Source organism: Myiozetetes cayanensis, unplaced genomic scaffold, assembly GCF_022539395.1.
Source record: "Myiozetetes cayanensis isolate MyiCay16 unplaced genomic scaffold, myiCay2020 scf6-25, whole genome shotgun sequence".
In the NCBI taxonomy this organism is placed as follows: domain Eukaryota; kingdom Metazoa; phylum Chordata; class Aves; order Passeriformes; family Tyrannidae; genus Myiozetetes; species Myiozetetes cayanensis.
In genome coordinates this window covers 18,860,576-18,883,114 of record NW_026087853.1, presented here as the reverse complement: position 1 = coordinate 18,883,114, position 22,539 = coordinate 18,860,576, and the positions used below count along the sequence as shown (strand labels likewise).

At 34.2% G+C, this 22,539-nt stretch overlaps 1 protein-coding gene across 9 annotated transcripts in view; it reads right to left on the bottom strand.

Moving 5' to 3' along the window:
• CEP128 (centrosomal protein 128) overlaps positions 1-22,539 on the bottom strand; it is a 195,567-nt gene that overhangs the window by 162,403 nt on the left and 10,625 nt on the right. For 8 of the 9 annotated variants that reach the window (XM_050336008.1, XM_050336007.1, XM_050336003.1 and 5 more), the window contains 6 exons: positions 21,929-22,001; positions 14,846-14,962; positions 7,668-7,754; positions 6,212-6,286; positions 4,955-5,087; positions 3,075-3,235 (listed from right to left, as the gene is read on the bottom strand). In XM_050336008.1, the coding sequence (XP_050191965.1) occupies positions 3,075-3,235; positions 4,955-5,087; positions 6,212-6,286; positions 7,668-7,754; positions 14,846-14,962; positions 21,929-22,001 (646 nt within the window). Of the gene's footprint in view, positions 1-3,074; positions 3,236-4,954; positions 5,088-6,211; positions 6,287-7,667; positions 7,755-14,845; positions 14,963-17,633; positions 17,827-21,928; positions 22,002-22,539 lie in introns of those variants that run through there. The other variant, XM_050336010.1, reaches the window with a different exon arrangement.

Genomic DNA, 22,539 nt, shown 5'->3' with positions numbered 1-22,539 from the left:
ACACTAATTGGATCAGTCACCTAAAGTGGATCCATACGTCTTTTTCTCCCTCATTCCTTTTTAATGCCTTGTTCCTCACCAGCACAGCCACCAGATTCTAATGCTATGGAATCATACTACTGTCATTGGGAATGTTTTCAACAATTAATTATTGAACCTAATTATTCTCTAACTAATTTTTCCCAAATACAGACCCCAGATACTACTTTATTATCACAATCTGATCTGCATCTCCTGCCAAAAATAATGTACCTAACCACTAGGAACCACTAATCCAGAGGACTTAGATTTTTCATGCAAGCATAAATTCTGTGAATTGAATAATCAAAGAGATACATTCAATTAGTCAAAAAGCATACTAATTCAGTAAAAAGTATGTTGCACAAAATCAATTTCTTTAAGTGATGCCTTCTCTATATTTTTCCAAAGCTTGAACTGCTAATCTTTCTGACAGATAACACTGTATATAAATACAAGATACAACAAAACTATCTTCCCACCCTCCAGGTTGATATGTGATTTTAGAGAGAAAGTTTATCAAAGCAAATAGCATCTGTACATTTTAGATCTATCTGGAGCACAATTTCAGTATTTGAACATTGACATGGCAATACAGGCTGGTCTGCAGAACTACTGATTTCTCCTATTTTGTAAGAATCTCTTTAAACTTAGAAAAGTGTTACTCATTGATTTTCAGAAATCTTAACTGGTTCAAATAATGACAATAATTGGCTAACAGTTTCATCTGTAGAAGAAAAGTCACAAAATTAATTTTAATAGAATACAAATCAATATTCATAAGACTGAAAGACTTATATTACTGAATAATTCTAATATTATCTAAACACATCAATAATTTTCCCTCAGAAATTTGAAATATTTTAACAAACTGACTGTCTGATGTTATGCTGTACTGGACAATACTATAAGACTACTAAGACCTTACTAGAACAAAGAGGCAGTAAATCAAACAATTTCCCAGGCATAAGAGTCTAAAACCACTCATGGAGAAAGTAGGGTATTCCATCTTTATAATTTGTGCACTTCATTTATTTCTTAGTCATAAAAATTATGATCATAACAGTCAACCATAACAGCCCCATATCTATATAGTTTCATGGAGAAAAGTGTATTTAAGATAGTAGTATGATTTGCAAGATCTCATAGCAGCATGCTCATATAAACAACAACTGAAATAAAACGTTTCTCTATTAAATTTAAAAATTATTTAAGATTGAACTCACTTCTAAACATGAGTTTAAGAATGTGTTTTAACCTTTTCATCCTCTCCTTTTACATCACACTGTGATTTTATGGCAGCTATTGGGAACTAAATGAACAACACACAACTCGAATTGTTGAAAACAATGACATTTAAATAAATCAAAAGAAATTTCTAGTATCACATGTACATCAGAGGCAAGAGCAGTTAGATCCTCCCCACTAAACAAAGATAATTTACACTCAAGTCAAACATGACTGATCACTTCCAACTGGGAATCAGACTATCTAAGAGGAGCAGCTGTTAGAACAGGCTTGACAAAATGCTTTGTTAGAACATAAGTTTAGAAATTCACATCCTTGCACTCCTTGATGTCTCATTAAAAGAAAAACACACTAGCTATTTTCCTGTTACTGCCTCTGTAGGAGAAAGGCAGTGGGAAGCAGATAAGAAGAACAAAGTATTTTCTGCTGAGAAAATGAGGGAAGTCAAAGATTTCTAACTCAGAGCAATGACAACGACCCCGACTGAGCACTCTCACATGGGTATTTTCAGAGCAGGAAATTAGTATTAGAAAATCATTCTGACTCTCAAGAAAGCATGTTCTACAAGCAGAATTTTAAAGTTATTGGTTTTCTGTGGATTTTTATCCTGTTAATTCCTGCCTCCAAAACAACTGGAATTTCTCAGGGCCCACAAAACAAAAAACTAGAATGTTTTGGATTAGTCTGGAGTTTATAGGCCAGCTATAATACCAATGCTGATGGGCATCAGGAAATGAGTTCTTCTTGTTTTACCCTCTATAGAAGCACTTGAGGTCTTTTTAAACCTATTTAATGACCAAACTTCATAAAGCATGTAGGAACTTATTTTGAGATTGTAACTTTTTCCAAATATAATTTGATATACTAGTTTCATTCAGATCACCTCAGGACTTGACAAGGTAAAAGAGCAGTAGAAGTGAGCTGAACAGTATAGTCCTGTAAATCTATGAAAACACCAAAGAATAAATTCCTACATTTGAATTTCCAAAGTGATATGACATCAGTTCAAAGTATCCTCACTAGAAAAATAAATACAAATTACAAACTCCCTTGCTTATAGAATGCCCAATACAAGCACAATAAAATGTTAAGTCCTTGAATACTGAAATAATACACACATTTATGAAAACAATCTCATTTCTCTGACAGTCATGAGAGAGAAGTTACTGTTCGGGCACCTTACTACCAGTGACAAATCTAGACAAGATCAAAAAATACAGAAATCTCCCATCTTAAAAAAAAAGGCTACTGCCTACTTAGATCTAATTTTGTGGTAAAAGTCTTCTAACTAAAATTCCAGTACCAAAGGCTGCTTTTATTCTTTTCACAGAGAATCATGTTAAATAGTATTGCTTACCATAAATAAGAACACTGACCTCCTTTTGTTACTCTACTACACTATCTTGTACAACAAGGTATCTCAGTTTTTGAAGTTAAACTTTAGTTCTGAAGCATGATGGAACGGGGAATAAGGAAGTAAGTCTTATAAAAGTAATTCCAAAACCCATTATTAACGATAACTGCTGACAGAATCAGATCACCTTTTCTTTGCACATGGGAAAAAGTAATCCAAACCACGAAATCATGGGCAATAGCAAATACCTTTTTTGGTATTAAGATGGAAGAGAAAAAAAACCCTGCAAACTCAAATGACTTTTCAAAGTTATTTACATAATAAAGAAGACCATGGCAATAACTTCTACTTTGAAAGATTAATCCCTAATCTATCATCTAATGTTAAACAGATGAAAAACTATTTCAAAAAAACCAAACCACCACCAAATGAAAAGCAACAAAACCAAACTTACCTGTATGTGCATTACAAGCTGTGCTTTCTCCTTGTCCTTACGCTCTATGCATCTCTTCAGTTCTTCTACCTCTGACATTACAGCATTATGATTCAGCTTTGCTTTAAGTTCCAAAATATGTTTCTCCAGATCTTGCTTTTCTCTCTCGTATCTTTCAGCTACTGTAAAACAGCAAGAACAGAACAAAAGACTCAGTAGAAACATCGATTTGTGGTAAACTAATTTTATCTCATTTCTCTTTTGGCAATTTTCTTCTCTACTTGAGACTATTCTATAACTACTGATTTTGACCAAAATATCTGAAAAATGGCTATACCTGTATCATAACCTTTTACTGAATGAGTCAGTATTTTTCAGTCATTTTACAGGGGTATTCCACTCTTACACACACACACACTTTTCCCCCTGCAAAAAACAAACCCACCCAAAACCCCAACAAAATTGAAAAAAATAAAATAGGATGCAAAAAACAATGGGGAAGTTCTGATGTAAATGAAATCTGGCCATAAGCTTCAAGGCCAAGATTTTATTCCATCAGAGTAATACCTCTTGATTTGGAAGTCACATTAGCTGTGAATTTTATGTCTGAATCCTACAAGTAAAACCAAAGTTTTTGATAAGACTAAGCTATAAATTCCTTCAACCAGAAATTTAAAGGTCTTTATTCATAGACAACTACTAGAGGCATAAAAAAAAGGTATCTCCATTTGTCTTCTTCCCATGTATCTTTGAAGAAACAAAAATAACACAACAAGGTAAAACATCATTGCAAAAATTATATAAATATATGCATACATCTTAATAGCTCCAGAACATTTTTATTTTCTTCGTATTTTTACAACCACCTTGATTTATTATTATATTATTAATGGAAAAATTAAAACATGCTTTCATTAACATGAAAGGTGTATTGTTTCAAGTAAATTGACTTTTCAGTAGAACATTAACTTGACTGGAGAAAAATGATTGAAATTATTATTTTGTGTTACATTTTTGAAGCTCAGCCACATACATGATCTAGCCAATTTCCAGTGCTCTCTATAACATTTGTAAAACAGGGAGTCAGAGTCCTATTTTAAAAACCAAGATAATTCAGTAGCTGAAGTATAAAAATAAAAAAATAAGTCATTAGCCAAACCAATTAAACATTCACATAAACACTGGACTTGGAGTCACTATTCCTGTATGTATATGAGTAATACATTTCCATGCTAATAAGGAGAAAGATAAAGACTTTCTCTAATGCCTTTTTGATTATGTTTCAAAAATTTACATATACATAGAGAAGTATCAATTAAGAAATTGCTAAAGTGGTAATTTAAGATGCAATTATATCTTGAAATTGTTTAAAGTATTTTTCTTCTAAATAAAATTATTCCAGCTCTAAAACTCCAACATACTACAAACAGAAGCCCTGACTACACCACGCAGGAAAATTTTCTTAACCACTCAGGAACATGTTGTTCCTTAGAAATTCTACCAGAAAGTCCTCAGCCTTATTAACTACTTAGTAAATGACTCGTGCTATGATTTTCAAGATGGCAGAATTCAAACTACAAAAGGACTGAAATGCAAGGTTTTTGAAAAATTATTACTTAAAAATAATACAAATGCTTATCTTCTGTAAAAACATTATCCAGTTTGCTGAAATTGTCTCATCTGTTTTAACCATGCAAAACAAGATATTTTATCCTAAATTAACCATGATTGCTATTTGTCTGTTAATATTCAGGTGCCAATACTTATTAATTTAAATCTGAGGAATTAAGTGGCTGCTTTTGCTGAAACAACAGAAGAATTAGACTGCAGTTCTAAGACAAAGTTCATGTCCAGTCTTACTAACTAATTTGTAGACTTCTAGTGCAAAACATGAGTTGTACCTGCTCTAACTCTCCTGTCATCATCTTGTACATCCTGGTAGCTTTGGCGATGCATAGCAGCTTGTGAAATTTGATGTTGTAATTCCACACGGTCTTCTTCTGCTCTCAGAAGTTGGGAACGAAGATCCTCAATCTAAAAATGTAGGTACAAGTATCAAAGGTTTAATAAAAAACAGAATGAAAGAGCAAACACCATATTTTTATTAAGCACTAAAAGAAATAATACTAGACACAAATAATATTTATAAATAAATCTTGAGAGTACTGTAGATCATAAACAAAAAAGACAAACTACTTCCTAATTACAGGCCACAAAGTGATTTTTCAAAATTAAAGGAAACATTTTAATTTGTTATGTTTATCACAGTTGCACATTAATTTCTCTAAAACAAACAAAATGCTACCATAGCGTATGTTACAATTGTCTTTTTACATAGCTACACAAATTTAATAAACAATATATTTTATTTAAATTGTGCTCCTTAAAAATAGAATGTATTTAGTCTTAAGATGCAGTGAGGCTTTTTACATTTTTCTTTCTATCATATACAGGATAGCACTTACAAAGAAGACATCATGTACAGGAAAATAAAGAAAATATGATATGCTAAAATTGAATTGAAGAATAATACCTCTAATTCATATTACCCTGTATTCCACGCACACTGAGTTAAATTGAAAACAGCAATACAATCAACTCAAACTTCTGCGAGATACACAAGTCAAACAACTAATGCTAAAAGATAAGTATACCAATTGCCCCCTTCCTATTCTAAGTTTTATCATATGTGCATCAATAGCTACTGTTTAGAGGATGCTTTAGATAGTTTTCCAGATATTTGCTTATATATTTTTATCACGTGTTATAAATACAGCAGTACAGCAAATACTTCTAAGTCATTGATTTATCCGAATTCACCAATTATAGCATGCACTTTGCATAACAATAATTACTAATACAGAAGTATTTCTAAAGCACACTATGAAAAGAAGTTATAAATAATGTGTTTATGTACTGAATCGTACCATTGCTACCACTACTATAATTACTATATATGAACATATATATATAAAAGTTTGGAAAGCAGAAGTATAACAAGAGCTCAGTCCACATGTTTTAGACGCTTAAACCTGTCTCTCCTTTTTTCCCATCACAAAACAATGTTAGCAGAGTATAAAATAAGAAGATTAATCAAAAAGACTCTGATACAACCTAATACAAAAACTTTAATATTTTTACCACACCAAAGCAGTTACCTGATGCAAAAGAACTTCTCTACTGCCTTCAGATTCATTCAACTTTTTCCGTGACTGCTCCAATTCCTGCTCAAGCTTTCATTTCAGAGGATGATGAAGATAGAAAAGTAATATATGCATCACAGCATAAAAAGGTATTTTAACTATTTAATTCTGATGCAAATTAATCTATATAAGTATCTTTTTAAACAAGGTATAATATACACAATATTTTTATTTGTCCAAAATCTTAAAGCAAACTTTCATTTCTACAAAATCCCTGCTATATTTATTTAAATTACATTAAGAGAATTTAACTTGTAGTCGATAATTTTTGCACAATATTCTGTATCACATGAAGATACAAAGTCATTTGTATTATCCAGAACAAAAAAAGTACAAAAGCAAATTTTTACTGAGTTAAAAGTAAAATAATGAAAGGTAAATTTTAACAAAGTTTCAAAAACATTGTCTCTGGACTTGAAACATACTTTTAAACTCAAAATGAACATTTAGTATTTGAAGTCACCTTTGTTACATAGTTTATTCATAGAAGTGTTAAAGATGATATGCATTGGTAGAACTGGTAATTAGTAAAATCTGTTTTTTCTGTGTTGTACAACATGATGTATTTGAATTATTCTGGAAACAAGATGACTGAAAAATTGCATAAAATTAGCAGTTTTCCTATAAACATAATATTAAAACTGTGATAATCAGATATAGTCATCAAACTTAAGACCATTTAGAAAAAAAACCAGAAAGCAAAATCTACAAAATATTTTCTGAGTTCTACCATAAATAGTTCAAAGATCCACACGGAAATAAATATAGATTTTGACAGCAGAAATTGTTATTGTTGAGATAGCAATCTCAAAGAGGATGTTGAGAGGCTGGCAAATGGGCAAAGTAAACAAGACCAGCATTAAGGGTATGAAGAGAGCAACGTAATATAAAATACTACATAAAGGTTTAGCATAAAGGAGTATAACAACAGCCCTACCATCCTGCTAGAACAGAAATACAAGAAATCTTGTTTTCTATGAACAGGAAGAGAGCAATATGGCAACATAATTCAGTAAGAGCAATTAATAATAACTATGGTACAAAATAACCAGCATCAGTTAGTTGCAGAGATGAAGGAAAGATGCACTTTGAACTGCTGCAAATAAGCAACAGGAGACTATACATTAATTTAGAGAAAAATCAGAGAAAGAAATATAAATCTGTCTGCCTAGCAGGATAGAAGAGTCACTAGAAGTAAAACACTATAACTAAACAGCTTTGAAAGAGAGACACAAGTTTAGCATAGCTATATGCACAGTGCCTCTGATGCAGAGAAAAACCCAAACCTTGTATTCCTAAAGAGTAAAGAAAGTTTTGTCCTGATGGTTTTTCTGAAAAGGAAGCATATACTGTAACATATGACACTACACACTCATTTAAAACCAAACAAAAGGAAAAAATTAAGTCTTACTTGGTTTTTTTCACTTTCGTATTTCACAAGTTTGCTTTTCATAAGTTCTTCTGTTTCATCTGCTTTAGCATCTTGCTTCCTTAAAGCCTTTAGAGGAGAAAGACACATTGTAAACTTCATTACAAAGGTTACAGAAGCTGTCTTTCTAAGGCTGTTAAAATTAAAGAATCTGCTGCTACATTTAAGATCTAGACAAATGCTTTCTATGCACGTCTGCATCTAGTATTTCCATGTAGAGCCGATGTATATTGTTATGAAAAAATAAATATAAGTCCATGCATATATAAACACACCCATGCAGAGAACAGGGACAAATACAAAGTCTAAACTAGCACTAACATCCTTCCGACGTATAGAGCTCCAGACGCTTAAGCTTGACCCCAACCACCTTGAAATGAAGGTCTAAAAGGCAGATCCTCTACAGATTAGTTGTGCACATATCAGAGAAGATAGATATATTCTCTAATATAAAGTGTGCATGTTATGAAATACAATGATACAGTGCACTGTAGTAAAGAAAACTCTACCACAAGTTGTGTTGGAACTCAAAAAAAAAAAGGAAAAGGTAATTTTTATCTGAATCTGGACAGATGCTTAGAATCACAGTATTACAACTGAATCAGCTGAAATGTTCCTGATCAAAAGTTATTGACATTGATGTGCCCTACTTTGACAATAACAACAACAAAAAAACAAACAAAACAAATCCATGGGGATTTTTCCTGTTCCCTCTCAGACTGAGGTATCTAAAACCACATATGTACATTTTCTAAAGTATCTTACAAAAATAATAATGCCTTGGATATCAATTTGAAAATCTTTTCCCTCTGCAAACCAACATTAGTTGCAGAACATGGACAATCACTGGCAAAGGAAGCATTAGACAAGACAGACATTAATGACATGTACAATTTGCAACATACACAACCCAAGTCTGGATGTCTCAAGTCATAACAATGTCATTGGCTCATTTTAAATATCAGCTGAGAAAGATCAATAGCCATATACTGATAGTTTGCCATGAATTTGACCAACTGTTAATAAATAATGTTCTTTATCTGCACAACGTGACCAACCGTCTTTCACAGTAGTCACAAATCAATTAATTGGAGACCTTAGCACAAATCTTTTACTTTCATCTTGTATCCTGAAGCATAAGTACATCAATTCCTTTCACAATTCCTTGCTAAAACTACAACAGAACAAAAAAAAAACATAGCCCGTCAAGAAAGAAATGTCTTCTTCCCAGTCTGCTCTTCCCAAGCAGCATTTTCATTTTACATTTTAAAGGAATATCTCCTTTAACAAATATCCCTGAAATTTGCCTCTATAGATAGTGCAATTTCATTCAGTTTTTGAACATTTTCTCTCCACTGTATACTGGAGAATGATTTCACAGCATGAAAACAGTGCAAGATATTAATCAACTTCAATGAAGCTGGACTTTCAGCTTTAGAAGTTTTGGGTTTATAAGTAGCTTTTTAGAGAAAATAAATGGATTTATATATTTATCTCACTCTTATATCCTCACCTCAGGAAACAGAAGGGTTTCAGTATAGTTTGGATTACTCTGCTGCTTGAACAGCTTACATTAAAAATTGAGACTGTGGAAGATAATACTCATAACTATGTCACTGCAAATATTATGCTACATAAAGTTACAGTTCTACTCATATGATCCCTAATCAGATACTGGAAGACTGTCACATATTTAAGGTATTTCCCTAAGTATTCAGTAGAGATTTAAATCAATCATTCCAGTAAACTATAAAACTCAAAACTGCACAAATATTTTACTCAAAAATACTCTTGGCAGAAGTCCCAAAAAGCTACATGAAAAAAAGTCAGAGCATCACTTCAACCAATGCCATTATTGCACAAGTTGGTTAGGTTTTGGTTTGGGATTTTTCTTTAGGTTTCTTTTTGTTTCTTTGAGTGGTTTGGTTTGGATTGTTTATTTTAATGACCAGAAGCACCAGCACAGAAAAGCCTACTTTGAATATATGATGTGTACTACCTCCAATTAAGCTCCATTTTTACTAGCAAAATTGGAAGCTGTTATATACAGTCAACTTTATGCCAAACATATTTTGGCACTAAATTAACATAGTATTAAAAATGCACGTTTTTGTGTGCAGATTTGCCTGGAGATGTGAGTATGATAAGGAAACATTAACACTGGGCTGAAACTAGAAATACTATTAAAATTTCTGAAGGTTTTCCTGCTGAAGGCAAAAAGTATGTCTCTGCATCAGTAGTACCTCCTAATTCCAAGAAGAAACCACAGAAATAAATATACTGTTTCAACTTATCAGGATCCCTGACTGATATTTAGGCTATTAAATAGCAATAATTTCAAATAAAAAGGCAGTCTTTCCTGTAACTGATACTACATAACATTCAAGTTTGTTTTCTGTATATTGTAAAATGAGCCCACAGCTATTTCATTTTAAGCCCATATGTATATACCAGAGTTAAAATACTACGAAAAAAATGTGATGTTACAAGGAGTTAAACATACTACATATGCACTGCTTCAGCTGAGGAACACGCATTGTTCCGGTAGGTGTTAGGTAGGTGTTAGGTAATCAATTAATCAGTCAAAATCTGGTCATCCGCACCCGACAAACATCAGCTGTTACTGACAATTTAGGAATTGCATAGGTAACAGTTAATTCTATGTTTTGCCTCCTTCCAGTACTCCTTTCTAAATAATTCTCTCTTTCTGATTTGCGCCATTCTTATTTTTATCCACTAAAGATATCTCTATGTAAGCTTTCTCTTCGGAAAAAAGAAAGAAACAAACAAAACATGTAAAGACCCCACTGATTCTTTGATTTCTTTTGTTGTCTCCAAAGAAGGGTTTGGGGAAGTCAAATGCCAAAAATGGAAACTAGGAAGGGGATGCTAAGGACAACAGTCCCAGCACACATTCCTCCCTGATGGCTCCCAAGAAACAGGCAGACATTGCACAGAAGAGCTGAAGTACCAAGGAATGCCAACAGGTCCACAGTCAATAGGATTTGCCCACCAAGATCCTTCTTTTGAAAGCATTAGTATTCAGGTTGGTCAGGAGGAGGTTGACAAGGCCTTGGAGGGGGAAGGTATAGAGGAGAAAACAAGAAAACAGAACTTCAATGTAAAAAGGTTTTCATAGTATGGTTTTGGGATGAACCAGTTAGATATTCCACTGCCTGCCTGGGTGGTCAGGTAAAATGAATTTTTGATTTGACCAAAGAGAAAATTTCTTACAGGTCTTTATGAAGAGCTCACTAGCATAAGACAGTATTAGAATACAAACCTAACTGGTATACCTCAACTTGGTATACCTCATCCATATGAATACAGAATATATCAAACCCCAAAATTTCAATAAGATAAAATAATTTAGTTCCTGCTAGACAGATGAATTTTTCCTATATTTGAGGAAAATTATGTGGAGGATTCTATAACAACAATTCTCAATCTTTCCAACTTAGGAAAATCTTTCAAGAGCAAATCATAACTTTCACTGCAATTCAAGACTGCTAACTTTTCTAAGGGTTTGGGGTTTGGTCTTAGTTTGGTTTTGCTGTGTTGCCTATTTTTTTTAAAATAAAACCAGATTATTTGAAAGCAATGCACAGACCACAAACTGCAATTTGCTCTTTCAAAGTGCAACAGATCAGTGAGTTATTCATACTATCAGAAATACACAAGTAGACTAATCTCACACTATATTTTAAAATAAGACAAAAACGTACCACATCCTAATCTGAATGAAAATCCTTTCCCTAACCTGCTACATTAGTGACTAGCATGGGTCCAAGTATGCTACCTAGATGTATCAGCCAGGCATCTCCAGACTACCTAGCTATTTCAGTGACAGATAGGTATGCGACTTGCTCGTGTTCCAAGAAAGAGTCAGATTCAAACTACAATCAAAACAGAAACCATTATCCACATTAGCCAAAGAGCAAGTATCAACGATGCACTAAAACATCCAGATGGCTCAGAGTTTAACGGATCAAGTTTATGTTTGTCTAAAAAGATCTGAGAAAAACATACGCAAGAAAGAATTTTCAATAACACTTTTGACCATCAGTTTACCCCACTCTGTCCACCAGGTTCTTGTCCTTCACGGTATTTGCAGTGGGAGGCAAACAGAATCTAAGCATATAGCTGCACAAAGAAAAAGTTATAAAATGCTTCCTGGCCTATCCAGTTGCTATAGTCATTGCCTCACCACAGTCAGTGGCTTCAAACTGTCCTGATTATTCTGTTCATCTGAAGCTTGCAAAGCATGAACACATGGACACATTTCACCAAAATCCAGGAAGCCAAGTACAGGATTTTGTAAAGCTATCCAGGATACCCAATGTATATGAAAGCTCTTTAAACCCCATTTTTCAGAATGATACTTGATCTCCTTTTAGAACATAGATGCATAAATGCAAACAAACAATAAGAGGTGATGGTGACTTTATGTTAAAAAAAAAAAAAGCACTGAGGAGTCTCAAAATAGTTCTAGTTTACACAACAAATAAGATTGTTAAAGCAACCCATGTATACATGTTATAGCACTGGCAAGATGAGCATATTTGTTCATTTTCTTTTCTAATCAGACACATGTTTGTATCAGGAATTTAGAAATAATTGAAGATGTAAGATTTGCATGAATTTTTTTGCTAATTGCTATTTTCTAATTTGCAGTAATTGCTGTTTAAATGCATCAATACACACAAAGTTAAAAGATACATAAAAACATGGAGAAAATAATTTTTATCCACCTACACACAGCACAGACAGACTACAAATTAAAAATAAAAATGCAAATTTAGAAATGAAAGATGTAAAATGTTATATGTAAAGCTTTCTTTATGGTCAGTATAGAGCTACCATCAGTATAGATGATATCACTAGATACCATCTTTGTTAATAATCAGTCTATAATTATAATAATACTACAATACAAACAAGAAGTTTGCACATTATACAAAACACTGACAGAAAGAAAAAACAGACAAGGGAAAGACCAAAACAAATGTAGTGTTATGTTCAGTTAGACCCTGCAATAATAACTGCAATTTAGAAAGATGATTCTCTTAAGATGGTAAAACACTGACAAATAGTGGTCAGTTATGGGCACTGCACTTTCCTTAAAAAAGTAACACTTAAACCTCACACAAACTTCACGAGGTTTCTTAATTAAGGCAACTACTGGTCACATCCAGAAGTTAAATTTGATTTTATCTGATTTGAAATGTGTAACAGGCAAACTAATGAAAAAATTGTATCATTAAATAGCCACAACTGCTTTAAATAGCATTTATCTGCAAATCATCCAGGCTATATTAAATGACAAGATTTCAAAACTCAGTCCAAACACTACCCTCCTTTTCATTAATATTACTTGGGAAGCATCTTGAAGAAATAAAACAGAAATAGACTTCAGTAGAACATCACACCCATCCAATGATCACCACAAGACTGAGGCCACTGACAGAGCTGAGAGTCCATCTAACTCACAATGCAAACTACAAAGGACAAGAAACAGAACAACAAAGTAATAAACTCTTAAAATCATGCAGAAACATATTTCATTCAAATAACAATTGTAGCAAAATATTTACTTTATTGTAACTAGGCTAGGCAAAAGTACACAAAGCAATTCAAGTACATTCTTCCTAAAATACAGCAACTTTAACAGGGTTCCTCAGGAAAAATAACTCCCAAAAATATGTACAGAATAAAATAGAATTTGCAGGAGAAAGGATTAAACCATCTTAATTCACAGTTGGACAGCTTAGGGGAATGGAAGGTCTGGAATATGCTTAGTATTTCATATTCATTTTGCATAAAATTCAAAAGATGAGTAATTAAAGAAAAAGTACCTAGCCTGAAGGCTCATGATCACATAGACCATGATCATTCATATGATCTATGAAAGACCATATGAAAATTCTTTGAACTACATTTGAACTCATTCATTTGAAGTCAAATTTTCCTTCTAAGGAAATCATGGCAGTGTATTTTTAGACATACAAGTCATCATCCCTTTAAAATGATAAAAAAAGGTTGCTCCAATCTGTAGATAACACTATGAAATCACACCAGTTCATTTCAGTGAGCATTCCTTTACCAGACTGAAGGCACAACCAAAGAATCTAGAAATGGACGTGGGCATATTAAAGAGAAATGAAAACTGAAATTCAGCACTCCAGTTTTTTTCACCCACTAAGACACCAACTGGGGGAAAAATGAAACAGTAAGTCTTTCTGAAATAGTAGCAGAAGGACTACAAGCCTTTTGATAATTTTTTGATTACTTTTTATCTATATTAACAAAGAATCTTACCTTCTAAAATATGACCTCTTTGAACAGTGTCTAGCTTTACATGAAATACATGGCATCATTCTAAATAAAGTTCCTCAGTATCACTGCACAGTATAACACCTTCCAAAAAGCATGTATACTGTTGCTAATACTGAAAGTGAAAAACAAGGAATTGTACATTTCTTCTCAACAATAATATTCTATTGCATAGTTAGAGATAACATCACAAAAAATATCTTAGGCAAAGTAAAATAAAAAGTTACACCATGTTAAGACAGATTTTTCAAAATAGGAGTAAAATCAGAGAAATGATTTTTCATACATTTCCTAAAACAAGCAGAAAAAAGAGTCAGCAGCTGACTCAAATTTTAATTTATTTTATAAACATTTCTGTCTCCTAAATGATATTTTATATTTCATCAGATACTGTTGAATGAAACTGAAAAGCAATGAAAAGCTGCATGGCCACTGCAGTGCATTTGATTGCTTGTTGAAATAAATTTAAAATAAACTGTTCACTGCAAGTAGTGTTCATATTTTAGAAAACAAAATGTTTTAATTGAGAAAACCCAGCTAATGACTTGCTTTTGTTTGCTTGGGATTTCAGGAAGGGCATAGGGGGTAGGTTCTTAGAACATCTGTGAAAGTTACCAAAAAGGTCGAAACATAGCCAGGACAGTGTAATTAAGAACTGAGACTGTACTTGGTATCATCTAGTCATCAAAACAAGCTGAGTTGGACTGATAGAGTAAAAAAATGTGCCACAGATACGAGCACTTTTGCCAGTTTGACAGGTACAGGTTGGCGAATGCAACACATTCCCAATTAAATTCTAAATACATGGGAAGTTTTCATTTGCATACCTCTTGTAATTGAAGAGACATATGTCCCAATTGGTCCTGGCGCCTTTCTACAAGCTGTCTTTCAGCACGCATCTCTTGTTCTATCTCCTGAAGTCTTCTCTCTACGCGTTCCGACACCTTCAAAAGGAAAAAAAAAAAACACACTGTAGGCAATTAGTGTGCCTTTTACTACATCTGAAAGTAACAATGGCAAAAAGGTAAATAGAGTATGGGGCAGAAAGAAAAAAGAAAAGAATTTTTATTTTATTAAGAAAGATTTAGAATGATAGAGAAAATAACTAGTTACAGCAGTGAGTACTCCAGAAGCACTCAAGCAGGGAACCAAACAATTATCTTGTCAGCAATATCCTTCTTTAGGTATAAGCATATTTTCCTCTACAGTGATTGTTCTATTCCAGTGTTAAATATCTCAATATCAGGTTTAGTGCAGCCTAACATGAAGCTGCAATATAAAAATCTTAGCTTCTCTGTCACAAGCCTGATTAACCTCTCAAGGGATATTTCTTTCACATCTCCAGTTTGCAAAACACACCAATGTTTGCCTCTTTCCTGCTCTGAAATCTGTGAGTGAAAAGTAGTAAACAAGAGCAAAGTACAAGAGAATGACTATAACAATACAAAATAATTACATCACTTTAAGCCTTTTTCCCAATGTTTTATGAATCCATGTAGAAATTAATACAAATAACAGTAGATATTTATTAAAGAAATTGGGATTATGAACATAATAGCTCAGTCTTAAACTGCAATAACCAGAATTACTTAATTTTTGCAATTCAAGTTGCTAGCAGACAGCACCCTCTTGAGGCAGCATATTAAATTTATTTTGTTAAAAATTAGCAAGAAAAATATTTGTGTATCGTTTCCCTCCTACTCTAAAACTCATTATTTTAAACAACTGCTAGAAAGCAATATATCTATTATCAAATGGTATTTAGATAAAAAGAGAAAGGCATAAAACTACTATTTTCTGATGTACATGGAGGGGAACAAGTTCTCATCCTGCTCTATTAAGGACACTTCTACTAGAACTAGGCATATGTGTACATAGAAAAATTTTAACATGAGCAACACGCATGTGCAGCAACAGAAACATAAGTAAGGTTACACATATTCTGGGCTTCACGAGGTTTAAAGAAGGAAACAATATTTTTCTTTACAACAGAATACATCCTTTGGAAAATATTTTTTGTTTGCACAGTCAGATAAATAGTCAGCTTACAGTTTGGAATGTTGTATTTTTCCTAAAACCATCAGGAGATGCATTAGAAATGTACTGCATCAAACCACGCTCCTTCATGTACATTATGAAAGCTCTGCAGCCATAATCCAGAATAAATACTAACGTATAAAAACTAAAGACCACATCATGATACTTGTTTTGACAAGTACTGCTTAGGGTTACTTTTAATAAGTCACAAAATACTCCAGCTATCAGAAACAATATCAGTATGTAGTAGCAACAGAAAACAACACTGTCAGTAAACTTGTATCTTTGTTGAAAACCAGGAAATAAGCTGTCATCCTTTTCCCCATGTACACCTAAAATAAAGAAATGAAACAGTAACGTTTCTACATCTTTTTTTAAATTTTGCCTATGTGTTTCTGAAGGCAGGAGCTTTCTCAGTTCTCTCATGCATCTTTTTCAAGTGAAGTTAAGCAAGCAAACAATAAAGATATCAAGGAAGAAAATGTATAATTTTGACTTGACAAAAAATTCAAAAGTAACATCACCCCCAAAGATGACACTCAAAAGGAGAGTTCAGTACCTTCCTCACTGTCATGGGTCTAGTTCACAGCACGCACAGATGACATGACACGAGGTAGCACTAGACAAGCTTTAGATTCCTGCAAACTTCAGATTTCATTGCAAATTCTCAGTAAATCACAGCAAGAAAGCAACTTTATCAAGTGATTTGTCTTGCTTTTGACTTCCTTCACTTAATTCCAGATTAAAATTGTTGTATTATTTCTAACACGATACTGAAATATATGTATTATATATCATATTTGTCAGATGCATGGAAATTTCAGCATTACAGCTATAATCCTCTTTAACAAAAAAAACAAACAAAACAAAACAAACAAACCAACAAAACCCAAAAACAAACAAACAAACAAAACAAAAACTACACACACAAAAATACACAACCAAAACAAACCACCAAACATCTTGATGCCACTTATTGGGAAAAAAACCCTTCTATTAAGAAACTATAGTTAGTATACCTAGTATATTGTTAGCTTATATTCTCTGTGCAGAGAGCACAGAAAGAAGAGGCTGGGAGGGTCTTCAAAGGTTAGCAAACTTGCTGCCTGGTTAAACACATGACTTTTTATATCTATACCATTCTTCTACAAGTCTATATAACCTGCTCAAAAACATTCACAGAAATCTTAACAACTTTGATTCCCTTGCCTCTAAAATTACCTGTTCTTCTTAAAGTACAATTTTAGTCTTCCTTGTTGAATTTTACAGCTATTAAGCTTTATCCTGTAAGCCACATCCAAGACTGAATTCTGGATTTCAGTTCTGTTTCCCAACATACCTGAAGTTCATCTGCAAATACAACAAAAATCTTACATCCCCATTGCTGGCAGTTTAACTTGCTGGTAAATATCATTGTTAAAAAGGTGTTAAACAAACTTTCTTGGAACACTGTGTCAGTAGTTTTTCCCTCTTCTGAAGGGATCAGATAAATTGCTTTGGTCTCCCTGAGAAATATCATAGGAGACAGTGTCAAAAGCCTTGCTGAAGTCCAGGGTAGACTATATCCACTGCTCTCACCTCATCCATTGGGGATTGTCCCATTGGATCATCCCACTGTAGAAGGCAAACGCGTTTGTTAAGCAGATTTCCTTTTGGTGGAATCCATGTTCACTACACTGAACCCCTTCGCATCTTCCACATGCTTAGAGTCAGTCTCCAGGAAGAGCTGTTCCATGACCTTTCCAGGGATTGAGGTGAAGCTGTAGTTCCCTAGGTCCTCCTTTCAGCCCTTTGTGAAGACTGAAGTGTCAGTGACTTTCGTCCAGTCCTCAGGTATCATACACTCTTGATAGCCGTGACCTCCCAGAGATGACTGAGAGTAGCCCAGCAATGATGTCAGCCAGTTCCCTCTGCTCTCATAGGAGTGCAAGAGTGCGCATGGGAGTGCATGGACATGCATCCCATCAGGGTCCACAGATTTGCTGAGGTCAAGTTTGACTGTTTCTCATTGACCAAGGGAAAGACTTCTTTTCTCTGGACCTTCACCCTCATCTCCTGGGTCAAGGATTCCCGAGGGCTGGCCTTGGCAGTGAGGACTGAACTCCACAATCTCATGGTAGCCGAGGCTGCCCCCAACCTTCACATCTCCAACCAGACCTTCTTTGTTAGTTAGCATAATGTCCAACAGCGCACCTTTCCATGCTGGTTCCTCCATCATCTGCATCAGAAAGTTATCATCAATGTTTTCCAAAAACATACTGGATTGTTTGTGCCTTGCTGTGCTGTTCCTCTAGCATATGTCAGTGTGGTTGAGGTCTCCTATGAGAATCAGGGCCTGTGATTCTGAGGCTACTTCCAGCTCTCTCTAAAAGAACCAATCTACTACCTCCTCTTGATCAGGCACTCTGTAACAAACACCCACAACAGTATCATTCCTTGTTAGTCTGCCCTTTTATAATAACCCATACACCCTCAACTTGTTCATCATCCTCCCTGAGGCACAGCTCCACAAATTGCATATGTTCTGTTACATAATGGGCTACTCCATCACCTTGCCTTTCTGGTCCATCTTTCCCAAAAGCACTTAGCTATTCCTGACAACATTCCAATCATGCAGCTCTGTAACTTCGAAGACATTCAAGACTTGTGACTGCACACAAATTTCTAAATCTGTTTCCCACACCATGATTGGGTATATGGGCACTTTAGCAAGGCGTTACATCCCACAAAAATTATGTTCCCTGTTTTTGTAGCCTCTCTGACCTTCCTCAGTTTGTCACAGAGCCTGTAACATACAACAAGAGGGATTAAAATGAGAAAAATTAGAAACAGTTAAGTGTTAACTCATTAATTAGTACATACAGAGCAAACTCTAAAACTCGCTTGTCTTCCTTTGTCCCAGATGACCCTGACTCAGGACAAGATTCCTACCACAAAAGTATGTATCTTGACCTCTGAATCGTATAAAAAAGCTTAGTGTAGACAAGTGATTCGCTGAAGAACAGTACAAAGAATATGGAGGCTCTATACAATGACATGAAATACTAGCAGTAAATTACTGCATTCAGATATACTAGAATGTGATTTCAAGCATGCATTTTAGCAACACAGACCATCTGAATGATAATGATGACTAGAGCTTACGACAAAATATCCAAGAGGGTTATCTTATATAACCATAAATTAAGTAAGTATTTGTCTCATTGCTTATGGGTGTTCCTCTAGCAAACTTTCAAACCCTTTTCAAGAAAAAAGAAATCAAACAAAACGTCTTGTTAAGAAAGAGATTTTAATATAGAGAGAGTTATAGAACCTGCAAGTCTTTAAACTAAAGCTGCACATAGATTCTCAAGTACAAGGCCATGGAGAGTGCTTGACATGAAACAGGTATCCAGCTATACCTGTGTCACCACTCTAGATGCCCTCTGGTTTTTATGTTGGGTGGAAAAGCTTTCTTTAAAGGTAATATGCATTCATTGTGTTGTGGGTCTTAAAGTATTCAAATTCAGCATTAAAAAGGCTCTAAGAATCATAAACTCTAATAAAAATAAATTCTGAACTAGTGACTCCAAAGAAACTGAACAACCTCCTTCAATAAAAATTAGGAAGGAAAACGAAACACACCCAACAAGAAACAACCTACAACAACAACAACAACAAACAAACAAAAACCCACCAAAAACACAAACAAACAAACAAAAACCCAAAATAAAAATCAAAACACACACACCCAAAATAACCAAAAAACCAAACCACCACAGAAGTGGCAGATCTTCTCAAAATACATAATCTATTTGGAGAACTCTTTGCTATAGGACAAGATGATAAAGATAAGCAAGTTATAACAAAGACAAGATCCAAAAAAGAAATCCACAGAGGGATTACTCAGTACAGAAAGTACAGAGATTAATTCCAGACCAAGAAGCTCCTACTTCACAGATGATTAGGCTAGTACTGTGCAGAATTATTGTTAGAGGCCCTTCTATTTTAATATTGTTCACAAAACTTCTGCTTTTTGACTATTCAACATACGTGGCTAGATCTTTCCTAACTACATATTTCTCCTGCAAATTGAACCCCAGAAATTGTTTTATCTTTTCAAGGAAGTCTCTGAATGAGTGGCCTTTTTTATTTTTCCCATTTTTAATTTCCTTCTCCTCTTTCCATTTGGCCAATGTTCTTCATAAAGTTAATAAGCATCAATGAGCAGAATATTCCAGCTGAATTCTTACTAGTCCTACACATGCAAACCATATCACTGCAGCTTACTGCAGCATTTGTCTTCACTAAGAGTATCAGTAAACATTTCAATTTTTGTAGCTTTATTGAAGGATATTGTTCCCTCCCACCTAAGAGACTTTGTCTTCCGGTATTCCCCTTACCATTGACAAACTACAGAAGACTTCCTTGTTATATTTCACATCACTCATTTTTTGCTTCTCTTACGTCAAAAACTGCAATATTCAGTTTCACATCTTGAAATCCTACTATAGGAGGTCAAAGAGCTAGTTATTTCTTTTATTAATAAAAAGACAGTTGATTCCTGCATTCCAGAGTATTGAGGAATGTTTGTTCCTCTCATTCAAAGGCACTGAACAGCTGCAGCGTAGCAAGTTGTAGCAGTTATTTTCTTGAGAACCACCTTAGTTAAAGCTTACTGAGTTTGCTAATTTCCTGGTACATTAAAGAGAAAAAAAAATAATTAGGATGCAACAAGAAAAAAGAAAAAGAATTTTACAAGTACCAAGAGTTCTTTATCAGCTAAACTTACTTTATCCTACCAGACTATTAGGAGAAAACAAAACTAACATTTTAACAAAGACAACCCATTATATTTTTCTACAAAGGTTGACAAGGTAAGTCTTCATTCCCTGATGGACTCTATCACATCAAGAATATAACTGGTACAGACAGGGTCTCTTGAATCACTGTCCAACTTAATCTAGAGGTAGGAATTTATACAAGTACATTTATTAAGTCTCCTGGTATCAATAAGTGGTTAGTGGCAACAATATTGTTATCAGTGACAAACATATCACTAAAGCCCTTGACTGAGCATTTAGTACCAACTCATGCTGTTTTAGGGCAAGACGAATCACCAGTGGGAAAATAAGGACACACAACACTTTTTTCTGAAAAGTCTGCATTGGTATTGATACCACATTGAATACTTACATAAAGCACACACTCAAGTCTTATGTACGAAGAACTACCTACAGGATTCTCACCTACTAATTACTGGGGAGATTCTCAACCTCTCTTGTTCCTAGAGCAATATGCTGTTTGACTTCCATCTCAACAGCAGTAATATAACCTGCAGTTAGTCTGCTTCCAGCAGATACAGGAGACAAAAACCAAAAAGACTGTCATGGCCATCCTGCCTCCATTGTTACATTTTGTCACAAAGCCTTCAGAGAAGAATGCAGCCCAAACAGACTCCTTCCATTTTGCTACACAGATGGTAAGGATTGAAAAGGACAGGGAGGGAGGTAGGGAGGAAGAAGAAACAATTCCCATCATAACATGGGAAAACTTGTATCTTTCCAAAGGTAGCTTCAACAAGTATAATAGCATTCAAACCAAAGTTTAAAGTTAAAAAGCAGCTCTCTCCAAGGCTGTGAATTCTGAAACAGAAAAATCCACAACATACACTCACTTTTAACTGAAACAAGTACCTGAAATATAAAAGTTGTCTTGCTGATTTCATTATGGAAAGGTAATATTGCAACAACCTATAGTAGACTAAATAAGATCATGTTCAGATATACATATCAATATGTGATACCAATTACCAACACACACATTAAACTAGAAGTCCACATCCTGCTTAGAATACTAAATAAAAATAATCTTTTCACGTCAGTCACACTCACCGTTTCTTGTCTTTGGGACTCAGTGAGCTTTTCAGACAATTCTTCTAGAGTCTTTCTTAATTCAGCATCAGTCCTTCGGAGAAAAGTATAAGTAAAACAATATTCTACATCACAAAAACTAAATAACCATTATAATTTTAAGCAACAACAACCTCCTGGAATTTTATGCTACTTCAGTTTGTTCTACAGCCTCTAAATTCTTAGTAAAATTAGAAACAAGCCTCAAGTGGAAAATTCATGATAAAAAGCATTTCCATTCCTCAAGGGAAACAACAGCGCATCTAGGTATTAGCTAGGTATCAGGTCAACAAGTACAAAATTATGAGCACATCTACACAGTCCTTCTGAACAGTAGTTTCCTACTAGGAATTATCAGTCTAATTCCTGTTATTCCTATTCAATAAAGCACCATATGTTGAGAAAGTATGTACTTTATGGGCTGCATGAGAGCTTGCCCTCAAGGGACTCCAGTAGCAAGAACAAATAAGGAGCAAAGTTGTAATAAAATAAATTCCCAAGTCCCAGTTGACCTTTCCATATATTAAAAAAGGTGAGAAAAGCAACATATACTCTACAAACTGGAATTGACAGGTGATATTTACACTTCTAAA